Source organism: Xenopus tropicalis, chromosome 4, assembly GCF_000004195.4.
Source record: "Xenopus tropicalis strain Nigerian chromosome 4, UCB_Xtro_10.0, whole genome shotgun sequence".
Taxonomy (NCBI): Eukaryota; Metazoa; Chordata; class Amphibia; order Anura; family Pipidae; genus Xenopus; species Xenopus tropicalis.
The window spans coordinates 71258462-71271421 of NC_030680.2; the positions used below are offsets into that span (position 1 = coordinate 71258462).

The following is a 12960-nucleotide window of genomic DNA, read 5'->3' on the forward strand; positions in this document are numbered from 1 at the left end:
CTGGTTGCTGAGGTAAATATGACCCTAGCAACCAGATTGTTAACAAAATGTCAAACTGAAGAGCTGCTGAACAAAAGCTAAAAATTGCTTTTATTCAACCAACTGCCTGGTTGCTGAGGTAAATATGACCCTAGCAACCAGATTGTTAACAAAATGTCAAACTGAAGAGCTGCTGAACAAAAGCTAAAAATTGCTCTCAGAAAATATTAGAAGTTTATTTAAAGGTGAACAACCTTAAGTTAAAACTTTAAGTTACAAAGGATAATATTTTACTCTCAACTCAATACAGCCCCCTTTATGCCCTGCTACAGTAACTAACTTGCAAAGAGTGCAAAAGTAAAAGCTAACTGCTTACTGTTATACCAGAGGGTATATGTGATACAGAACTGGTTCAACCTGTTGCTAATATAGAAAAAACTTTATTGTTTAAACATCATACATTTTATAATATTAACATTTCTAATTTATATATCACAAGTACTGTAATTGCTACCACCCTTACATTTCATTCATTAAACAAAACATATGGGGGACAGCCGTAGGTCTCTGATTTAAAACTGAGCACAGAAACCTGTGGCATATGCCATGAAAGGCAGGGTTCAGAATGCAAGAAAATGGCAGAACGTGTTAATTTTCTTGCACTTTGTACACTGCCTTGCACATTAGAAATGACCTCAAAAGTATCTGAAACAAAAAAGCTCTTTTAGACCTGTCACACAGTCCTGCTGCTGTGTCAAGTACCTCTATGAGCAAACAGCCAATTCATGATGGCACATTAAATTCTAAGGTAGATTGCATCTTAATTCTTCTTGGTCTTTGCCAAAGTGAAATTTTCTAACTCCCCATATTACTGGAATCCCATTGGATGGATCCCAATCCTGGTTTCATCTGTATAATAATATAAAAACTTCTGCTTTGAAAGAGAGCATGCAATGGTATGATTGTAAAAAAAAATAAAAATGTCTGCTTGCAGATTTTTAGATATCTGCTTAGTCAAAAACTAAATGCTGGTATTTCTTTAGTGGTGTTGGTGTGTTATGAACTACTAACTAAACATTTACTTACCATGATTTCATACGACAGCTTGTCTGGCAATGTGCCTAGTCGCTCTTGAAGTGCTTCATAGTCGCTTTCAACCTTACTCCTGGGTAATAAAAAAGGGTGTATTTTTAAACAGTTCATTAAATAATATTATCCAGATTAAAAAAACAGCAAGCTCTAAATGCTAGAAAATATGTACAGGCCCCCCCCCCCCTTTTTTTTAACTCTGTTATTGGTTGTATTTTTGTAGGGGGTCATTTATCAACACTGGGCAAATTTGCCCGTGGGCAGTAACCCATAGCAACCTATCAGTGAGTGGCTTTTGTCAGCCAGCTGCAGGTAATCAGATCCAAAATCCGATCATTTATCACCCAAGATGCTGCCAAAATTTTTATTCACTCTCTTATAATATCTCGCCTGGACTACTGTAACTCCCTATTAATTGGCCTCCCCCTCCAAAGACTGTCCCCTCTCCAGTCCATAATGAATACTGCTGCCAGGCTCATACACCTCTCCAACTGCTCCTCCTCTGCCGTGCCATTCTGCCAATCTCTGCACTGGCTTCCCCTACCATCCAGGATAAAATTCAAACTAATGACCCTTACATTTAAAACAGTTCATAACTCTGCCCCACCCTACATCTCTGAACTTATCTCTAGGTACCATCCAACCCGCTTGTTACGCTCCTCTACTGACCTGCTCCTCAACTCATCTCTCATTCCCTCCTCACACGCTCGCATTCAAGACTTTGCAAGGGCTGCCCCCCTTCTCTGGCATTCGCTCCCACACACGGTCAGACTTTCTCCCAATCTCTCTGCCTTCAAAAGATCTCTAAAAACACATTTATTCAGAGAAGCTTACCCTAATCTAGTTTAGCAACACCCTGTGCCACACCTCTCACAACTTTGGTCATGCCCATTCCCATACCTTGTGTCTCAACCCTTTCTACTTGTAGATTGTAAGCTCTTTTGGGCAGGGCCCTGTTCACCTCTTGTATCGGTTATTGATTGCTTTATATGTTACTCTGTATGTCCAATGTATGAAACCCACTTATTGTTCAGCGCTGCGGAAGATGTTGTCGCTTTATAAATAAATGTTAATGTAATGTAAAACAATGAATGCAACAATTTTATTGGTTGCCATGGGTTACTGCCCACTGGCAAATTTGCCCAGTGTTGATGACAAAAGTATACATCCATTTATTGTACAGCGCTGCCAAATATGTTAGCGCCTTAGAAATGTGTTAATCATACTGTAATAATAGCAATACTAATTTCAAACATTTTCCAAGGAACCTGTATGATTATCCACGCATGCGTGGCTTCTTACTGCAAAACAGCAGATCCAGTCAAAAATTGCTTGACAAGTGAGCTCTACCGGCAAATGTCATGCAAATGTCAAAGGGCACAATTTCAGGTCTTTTAGGTACTGCCATATTTTTGGACAATTACCTGACAGAGGTGCACTCAATTCCAGGTAATTATGGTCTTTATCAATAGGGAAGATTCCAACAATCCACAGAGCTATATATCACTAATCTCTACTTGAGCAACTACCCAATTTTGTGAATCCAGTTTGTGATAGAAAGCAGCACCAGTTGTTTTCTTAAATGCAAGAAATGCAAGCCTTGAAATAGATTTTTGTAATTGCATAGGTTAAGTTAAAATAACTTTTAGAATAAATTATTTCCATGTGTTCAGGCCTACGAAGAAAGAAGAGTGGGAGGAATCACAATTTTAATATTGTGAAAATAAAACTGGTCTCATTAAGTGGATGTTCATGTGCTAAAAATAGAGCAAATCTACTTCTGAACCATACAAACATCAGTTTATGTGTGGGAAAATATTTTCACAGCAAGATAATATTTCTACACACCCTTCAGTAAAGACATACATAAAATTGCATACCATAGGCATTTTGTGTTTTTATCTTTATTTTGCACTTACCAGTGTTGGATTTTTTCCTTGCAGCTGCTGACCACCTGTCATCAAAAAAAAAAAAAAAAAGATACCGTAACTTGAAAAATGGAGCAAAATACCCAAAAGTATCAATACATTAGAAGCCTGAACACAAGCTTATAGATTCCAAAATTCCCTGTTACACATTTGTATTTGTCAAAGCAATGGCTGGGAAATGTTTGTTTTGAAGCAGAATACTTTATCACATCCTTCTAATACACCAAGATAACAGCACAAAACAATGTCATCTCTTACTGCTTCATATTTTAGCATGCCATCTCAGCCCTGTGAGATGAAATGGTCAGGCATTTCTTTTAGATCCTATCTGTTACAAGGTACAAAATCACTGAAAAAAAAGGTTGACCAAAAAAAAAAAAAAAATCAAATCTGAAACAAAATTTTAAGGAAATACATTTATTTTCATTTTTTTTTTTTAAATACATCTTTTTGCCATTTAAGTGCATTATACAATAAAATCATATAAAAATTATAATTGTTATGTATTAATGGCGGGGTTAGTAACTCATTCAGAGGTACAAGAGAAAATAAAAATAATTATACATTAATCTGCTAATATTTTCCTTAGACAAACAAAAAATAAATAAAGGGGGAATAGAAGACATACTGTTACCCTGATAACAATATTCCTGTCCACTGTTCCTTTCTGGCTGCATGCCCCCCTCATTCATGCACGTATACATGACAGAATATGAAACATACACTAAAATCTATAATAAAACTAAGGTAACGTCCATTTCAAACTTATGCTTGTCCATGCATGATGTGAGCCAGAAGCCTTGAAAACTGTAAGAGCAGAGTGTTCATTAACCTCAGCATGATAATCCTTTCATGGCTGCATATTAACTAGTTACATATTCATAATCATTTACATTATTTAAAGGGTCGTCTATGAGATTTGCTAGACTATATCCATTAACTACAGTGATAAAGGTTACAGAAGATATTTTACTTAATGTTTCCAAGAAGCTACTTTAATTAGCAAATATGTAAATGAAGCATATTTTTTTGACAGATAGGGCGAATGACAGCAGTTCATATGTTCTTTCTATAAGCAATATTCATACAAATAAAACTTGCCTCCAAGTAATATCCTATTACAGTTTTAATAAGAAAGACATAGGACACAGTATCACATCTTTTAAGTTCTGTGATTTTTCTGCCTCTATGAACCAGGACTTGCATATTCTGCCTGAGTTTTTAGAACCTGATCTTCATGGACCATTCTTGCCTATTGAAAATGATAAGCACAATCATTTTCTCTCAAAGCCTTTAGGTTAATGACAAGTACATTTATATGAACATATTCTTCCCCATATACAATGGCTTGCGTCAAAAGCCAAAAATGGTAAAAGAAGCAAATCAAGCAGAGAACAATGCAACGAAAAAGGTTATATAAGGTTATAATGATATATTCTAGCAGAAAAGGCACCTTAGTGCAATAACTTTAGCTTAAAGCATAGTTACAGGTAAACTACACTTTTACACAAGCTTTTGTATGTTGACATCCAAGAGGAAGAATGAATTCTCAGAGCTATAAAGCAACAGTTAAGCATGGAGGAGGTAGTTTTATGGTTTAGTGGTGTCTACTAGCTCTAAAGTTGGTAACCTGCCTAGAGTGACTGGAATTGAGGGAGTTACCTCAAAGTTCTTTAGCAGCATTACATACCCTCTCGTGTAAGACTTACTGGGCAGCCATTTGTGATCCAACAGAATAGTGCATAATTCCAAGCACTGCCATAACTATTTGAAGAATGAAAATGAAGGAAATCTTAAAGGGATTACCCTAACCCCATAAAGCAGATAAAAAGATAAAGGGTAAATTGCCAACTAGAGCAGATCATTTGTGGGCACTTATGCAGCAGTGTTGGAGTGTGCCATGTTCTCCTTTACCTCCACCTATTATATGTGCCATTTTTTTTCTCTTTTACAAATGTACCATTTTCATTTCATTGTCCCCATTTCTTCATATGTACCATTATCTCCTTTTTTATTTTTCAAGTACAGAAGCTTTAAAAAGCAAGGGGAAAAGTATCATCTTAGGAAATGCATTACAATAGTTCTAGTGTGTATGTTCATTCTTAAGTTGTTCTTTCTCTTCCTTCACCTAGCCTTTCCCAAACAACCTTTTCTAATTTCCTAATGTTATTGTCTATCGGGTATATATATATATATATATATATATATATATATATACACACATATATACACACATACATACATACATACATACATATACACACACACACACAGGTATAGGACCCATTATCCAGAATGCTCGGGACCAAGGGTATTCCGGATAAGGGGTCTTTCCGTAATTTGGATCTCCATACCTTAAGTCTACTAAAAAATCAATAAAACATTAATTAAACCCAATAGGATTGTTTTGCATCCAATAAGGATTATTTATGCTTTAGTTGGGATCAAGTACAAGGTACTGTTTTATTACTTCAGAGAAAAAGGGAATCTGTTTAAAAATTCTGAATTATTTGATTAAAATGGAGTCTATGGGAGACAGGCTTTCCGTAATTCGGAGCTTTCTGGTTAACGGGTTTCTGGGTAAGGGGTCCGATATATATATATATATATATATATATTATATATATATATATATATATATATATATATATATATATATATATATATATATATATATATATATAAGACAAAAAAGTGTCAGCACTCACAGGATTTAAAATATTTGAAAAAAGATACATTACAAAATATGAAAAAGGAACATTACAGACCTCAACATTTCAGTCCCCCACAGGGACTTTCGTCAGGAGGCAGAGAAAAGACAGTACTTTTCAGCAGAATTTGGATTTGCCTGGCTCTAAGTGCCTGGCCAAACCAAACACATAAGGGCAGATTTATGAAAATGTGAGTTTAGAGGTTAATACATTAAAAACTCACCCACATTCTATTCATTCATATGGGATTTTTAGAAGCATATTTATCAAATGGTGATAAATACACTTCTAAAATCCCATAGGAATGAATCATATGTGAGTTTTTATGTATTAACCTCTAAACTCACATTTTTATAAATCTGCTCCTTAAAAACACATAGGCCTTAAGTTCATACGATAAAGAAAACTGCAAATTTGTTTGCTTGTTTGTGATTATCCCAAATTCCAAAAAAGTGGATTTGGTGCATCCCTACCTATTGTATGAAAATGTTTTTCCTCTAATTAACCATATCCCTCAATTTCAGAAATACTGTACATGTTAAGCCTTAGAAGTTAATATATTGCAGAGATGCCCTTATACTAGTAAAGTTTGCACTTATAAAACTGTGTGCTTTAGTTACTCCCTTATAAAGTTGTCTCTGCAACAAAATGCCACAGGAGACCATGTTACGATCACTATTCCCTAATTGCTCACCCACGCATGTGGGGTGATTTGTAGCATACTCCAATATTAGTGACAAAGGCAACAACCTACTCTTATAATGGGAGTAATTAATGATTTAGTACATTTTTGCATAGGACTAGCTTCTATAAAGTGATCTTATAGAAAAACTATGCCTACCTATTACCAAAATGACACACACATTATTGTGTGATGTTTGTCTGCTCCCTCACAGATTTCAAACAGAAAATAATATAGGCTCTTGTGAAAGTAAAAACTAGTAAACGCATACAGCTTTGTCTATTTGTTGGCTGTTCTAACTTAGCATGTATGAGTTCCCTTGGTTTGTGTGTGAGCACAGTGCCTCATATGAGCCAGAGAGTGAAAATGTGTGCACAAAACGGCATGTTTTCTATAAGGGATTATCCAATGCAATATACTATTAGAAAAATACATTTTGAAAAACAGTGTTTACCTATGCTATATTTTTGCAATATTTAAGGGTATAGTTTTCTGGATAACAGGTTTCCAGGTAACGGATCCCATACCTCTACCCAATTTTTCCCATAAAAAAAAGCAGCATTTTTGGGGCTACAATGGTCAATACAATTAAGAAGTTCCAGGTTTCTAGTTTAATCAGGTTTCTGCTTATCATCTCTTTTGAAAGAATACTTTGCTCCTTAGCAAATAAAGCTTCAAATATGGGCAGATGTAGGCCGAAAAATAGGGTAATAACATACAATGATTTTTAAGGTTTGAGTAAAATTTAATCTTTTAAATCTGCAAGATTTTGCAAGTATCTGTTGTACAACATTTGATGCAGGTTTAGTTTTTTAGCTTTATAGTTCTATACCCTTTCAATGTAAATATAGTTTTTAATAATTATGTGCCTTTTCTCTCTTCACCACTTGAGGGCAGTAAATTAAATGCTTCCAATTCATTTAAAACAGAAGCGTTTTTGCATGTTTTATTGGAAAGTTCTGCAAAAACCTTATTAGACCCATTTATTTAAACAAAGCTACCTTAAATTATTAAATTTTCTTTAATGATCACTAAAACATTTTCTGAATATATAGAATAGTAACATGGAAACATAGATCATAACATTTTACAGTGCTGCTGGGAACAAATTCAGATCACTGAAGTATAGCCAGTATACATATATTTAGAAGAATTACACTTGTTGTATATTTACATGTATTACATAGATATGTATTGAGCCCTAAACTAGATTTGGCAAAAGTTCTTCTGCCTTCTTTGTGCACACTCTACCTTCCATGTGTGCAAATGTTATCTTTTGTGTACATTTGTAAAGACCTGTATGCTGTGGCGATTAAGTCAGAAAAACTACCAAATCAAATGTTTTAGAACAATGCATAGCCCACCATTTTAAATTTCAATTTTTAATACCATCATTTTAACTGTCTCTCATGATCTAAACATAAGAAAAGGTTAATTGGCTCCCGACTATAGTGTGTTTCTATGTAATAGCAACCTTGAAATATAAGCTCAACTGTAGCAGGGACTGATGTGAATGATGTTTAATCTCTGGGACGTGTCATGGTGAAATAATGCACAATAAGGGGCCCATTTATCAATGTACGATTGTGTCCGAATACTAAAAATTCTTGTTTTTTAGTTTTTTTTTTTCTTATTCTTAGTTTTAGAACTGTGTGTATTTTCTGCGATTTTTTTCGTACTCTGTGACAATTTGTGCAACAAAATCGTATTTGTCGCAACGAGTACAAAAGTTTCAGAATTCATTCAAGCTTCGGTATTATGACTTTCCTTGGCCCAGGTTGGAGCTGCAGAGTGCCATTGAGTCCTATGGGAGGCTTCCAAAAACATGCAGTGAAGGTTCAAAGCCAGAAAGTTTTTCATGCCGTTTACGATTGTTCAGATATGAAAATTTCATAACTTTCGGATCATACCACAATATTTTCGTATTTAATGCAAATTGTTGCAAATGGTACTCGTAATTCACGCTTTAATGAATCTGCCCCTAAGAATAACAATCTATATAAAATAATAATTGAAGAAATGAAATCTACATCCTAGCTGATTAATTTAAGTGTGTAGCACCTAGATTACTGTGTAGGATCTCCAAAATATTTTTTTACTATGTCCCATTAAGTAGTAAGTTCCAACTATATGCTGAAAATTGCATTAGGTTGTGCTTTTATAGATATAGGAGGTGGGGACCTTTCCATGTGGACCACCATGTTTTAAAACTACTAAAATAAAAGTTCCAAAACTCAGCAGAATTGTTTAACATCAATAAGGACACGATGATAAATCATGCTACCTAACAAAAGGAACAATTCTTTAGAGGACAACTTTCCGATATCAATTTATGTTATTTGTAAATGTAATTTCTATAGAAAGCAGCATTTGCTGAACTCCTGGTTGTTAATTTTTAAACAATGTTGCAAGTGCCAGGCTCCTCCAGCAAGACAGGTCTGTTAAATCTGTTGCCGTTTGTTACATTGTTTCAAACGCCAGAGTTATCAGGGCAGGGAATAGAAAGGACAAGGACTGCCCCTTCTGGATACAGAGCTACCTTTGATCTATTATCTGGAATCTGATTTCCTATAATATTGCATTTAAAGGATGTCAACTCCAAAAATATTTTTTGCCTAATAAAAGAAAACTTAATTCTAAGCAACTTTGCAATATACATTCATTACATATTTGTAATGGTTTTTGAGTTATTTGTATATATAACTGCTTTCAAAGGAGAAGGAAAGGCTAAGTCACTTGGGGGTGCCAAAATGTTAGGCACCCCCAAGTGACTTTAATCGCTTACCTTTAACCCCTGGCTGGTGCCCCTGTTAGAAGAAAACCGCACCAGCCCTGGGTATCAGCAGCGAGCGTTTCCTTCTTCCTTCTGTTGTCAAAATCCCTGGGCCGGCACTTGCTCAGTAGAGTGAAAAGCCAACTTTTTTGTTTAAGTTCGGCCTTTCACTCTACTGCGCATGCGCAAAGAAGGAAGAGGAGAGGTTCGCTGCAGGTACCCCGGGCTACTGCGGTTTTCTCCTAAGAGGGGCACCAGCCCGGGGTAAAAGGTAACCGATTAAATTCACTTGGGGGTGCCTAAAGTTTTAGCACCCCCAAGTGACTTAGACTTTACTTCTCCTTTAATAGCAGTTATATATACAAATAACTCAAAAACCATTACAAATATGTAATGAATGTATATTGCAAAAGTTGCTTAGAATTAAGTTTTCTTTTCTTTTATTAGGCAAAAAATATTTTTGGGGTTGACATCCTTTAAATGCAATATTATAGAAAACCAGATTCCAAATAATAGATCAAAGGTAGCTCTGTATTCAGAAGGGGCAGTAGGTAGGCAACATGTAGACATCGCCTGGAACACCTGCCATTTATTCAAGACATACAAGCTAAGGTGGTCGGGGGCAGTCAACAGTGCTGTGCTCTGTACCTTGCGGTTGATTTATAATCCAGGCGCAGAGTACAGCTTGAAAGTAGAAATGCTTTGTGGATGTACCCAAGGAGGAGCCCTTAGGCCAGTGGCACACGTGGAGATTAGTCACCCACGATAAATCTTCGTTACTGCAGCCGGCTAATCTCCTTGACATGCCATCCCACCGGCAAGAACTTAAATTGCCGGTGGGATGGCATACATGTCACTTTGTTCGTTCGAAACTTTGGGCGACTTTGGAAACCGAATCGACGCATTTGCCATCCCACTGGCGATTTATATTCTTGCAGGTGGGGTGGCATTGCGGGGAGATTAGTCACCCGTGGAAACGAAGATTTATCATGGGGCGACTAATCTCCCTGTGTGCCGCTGCCCTTAGAGCTTCAGCACATGGGGTTGATAAGTGAGACTCTTTGTGTTGATTCAAAGAAACAATATAGGCCCTTTTATAAGAATCTTACAAGCTATGTCTCCATCAAAGGGCTTTTTAGATTAGTTTCAAGAAGCCCATTTACCATTTCTTTTTTGGGCCTGAATGAGAACACTGATTACATGTTTTCATTTGCCGAGAAAATAAAATCTGTCCTGGTAATGATGCATTAGCATTTCTCAAGCAATGTCTAAATCTAATCTGTAAATTAATTTTATCTTCTGTATGATATGCTGATGGTGAAGTAGCTCAAGTAGAATAATTAAAATGTCTCTTCAACTTGTGCCTCTGGAAATAGAATTAGGCACTATTTGTTTTTACCTAGCAAGAAAAATAAATATTTTTTCCCCTAGGAAAGGAGATACTGAGATACCAAAAAGACCAATGAAGAACTGTATAGATTTTTTCTTTTCTTTTTTTAAATACTAGAAAATGTAACTGGCACAAAGAGGATTTTAACAATTTTAAACAAAACACTGCATATTTTGCCTTTTGCAAGTATTAAATATTACCTTTGAAGATCTTATAAAAACTTGTTTAATTGTAAGTAAACACCACTGCCTCTAGGAAAACCGAACATTGCATGGCTACAAGCTACATGGCTACAATTTCAGTCACCAGTTGCTATAAACCAGGTGGATATTATCTATTTGGAATAATGCAAGCCCACAGCCCAGAGTGGTTCCAACAGGCACTGGGATTTAGCAGAAATACATAGTGAGGAAAGTTGGATCCAAGTTTTCAGTTTGTAAAGTTTGTTATTCAGGTTTTCAGTTGTACAGTATACAATGATCAATGTAACTGCTAATGATACAAAAAGGGTATTAGAACTCCCTGAGGGAAGAATGACAATATGAAGGCACAAGGTCACAAGCCTGACACTTATATTTGCTTATATCCTGTCTTACCCAATCTTGGAACTCTGCAAGCAATCCCCAACACAACATGAGCTCATTAAATAGTGGTATACGGATATCAACAAGACAGAGGTGACACAGAACCCTAATAAATATATGACCTGATTAGAGAAGTCCTTGCGTAAAGAGATTCCCCTCCCCACCTGGAAGAGAATATGGGAGAATGTTGGGAGGACATCAACATGTGCCACCATTAAGGTAAATATACATAAGGTTCTAATGGGTTGATACCATACTCCATCATTGCTCCAAAAACTATTCCCCAACACTTCCACTGCAGTGTGTTGGAGATTGAAGAGGCAGGAGGGCTATTTGCTGCATGTTTTGAGGGGTGTCCTAAATTGATTTAATTCTGGGAGACAACAAATGGGTGGTTGAAGTGGGTGATCATGGTAACCATAAAATTTTATCCAGTGGTATTTATACTAGGAGACAATACCCCTAGATTGAAATACAAGTCTCGAAGGATGGCTAAGCATATTGTGATGGCATTGAGGGAATTGATCGCAAAGAACTGGAAATCCCTTGGGCCCCCTACAAAACAAGAACTGAATAAGAATAAGATATATCTACATAGGATGGACTACTTGACTGCTCTGAAACATGACTCTGTGTACCTTTTTCAATAAAGTCTGGTACAATTGGGACACAACTGAATTTACAGACCATACTAGGAAATCAACCAACTCAAGAGAAATGAGGGCACTGAGGACATGACAGATTATGGAGTAGCAAGCTAGGAAACTTTGGCCAGGGGGATGCTCTAGAAAATAGTTGAGTGCTTAAGTGAGGGAAATTGAGTAAATGTGTAATTCGGGTCTTAGTAAATCAGCCCCTATGTGTACAGAGTTTCTCCTTTTTGCATTTTAGAAAAAAACAAAACACTTTCTTTTGTTTTGCCTTTTTTGTCTATATAAGACTTGTACTTTAATGCTTTCTTGTTCTTCCACCCATATAATTGGGGCAATTATATAAACCAGTCTGTAAATCTGACTGGTATATTTAATTGCCCCATGTAAAATTTCTGGAAATGTTTTTTAAAACATTATTACATTTACATAGATGTATTATTTACAAATATTTTAAATTATGTAAAAAATAATGGAGAGTTTTCAATATATTTACCAGGAAAGGTAGTGCTCAATCAAGCCTTAGGTTTCTTCCTAAATCTGCTTACCGTAATTTAAAAAAACTGTTCAAAAGAGTATTAAAAATGTAGACATTGTTTCCTCTTACTGTAATTTCTATTTCCAAGTCACTTTCATGGCAGCATTCATCAACATGGGTAATCCCCACCTCCTCAAGGTCACTGGACAAGAAACACAAACTACACTATAAAGCACCCCCCACTCAGTCTTAGTAACAAGGTGGAAAGTTGATGAATGCTGCCATGGAATTGACTTGAAAACAGAAGTAGAAAACAATTTCTACATTTCTCAAGTACCCATGGCAGGAAACGAACAGAAGTAGAAAAAAATGTCTACATTTCTTAAGTACCTATGGCAGGAAATCAACAACATTGGTCATATTAAAGCTAAGAAGGGAGGGAAAACAATATGCTGCAGACATTTTTAATCCAATCTTATTAATCTGGGTGCTGCCACCCAGAATGTAGCCACAGCCATGGTTGCATTAGTAAATGAACCATAAAGGAGGACTAAACCTTAAAATTTAAAATGCTAAGAAATGCCAATATTTCATACATAATTTAGGCCTTAAAAGATGCTCCCCGTCTTGGATTTGTTGTGAGGGTCATGAGTGATACTCCCATGTTTAGTTTGCAAATACAAATTATCAAGCAGA

At 36.0% G+C, this 12960-nt stretch overlaps 1 protein-coding gene across 1 annotated transcript in view; it reads right to left on the bottom strand.

Moving 5' to 3' along the window:
- uri1 (URI1 prefoldin-like chaperone) overlaps positions 1-12960 on the bottom strand; it is a 45405-nt gene that overhangs the window by 21725 nt on the left and 10720 nt on the right. Inside the window, exons 2-3 of the mRNA XM_004913549.4 lie at positions 2988-3022; positions 1066-1144 (exon numbers count right to left, since the gene is read on the bottom strand). Coding sequence (XP_004913606.2) covers positions 1066-1144; positions 2988-3022 — 114 coding nt within the window. The remainder of the gene's footprint in view (positions 1-1065; positions 1145-2987; positions 3023-12960) is intronic.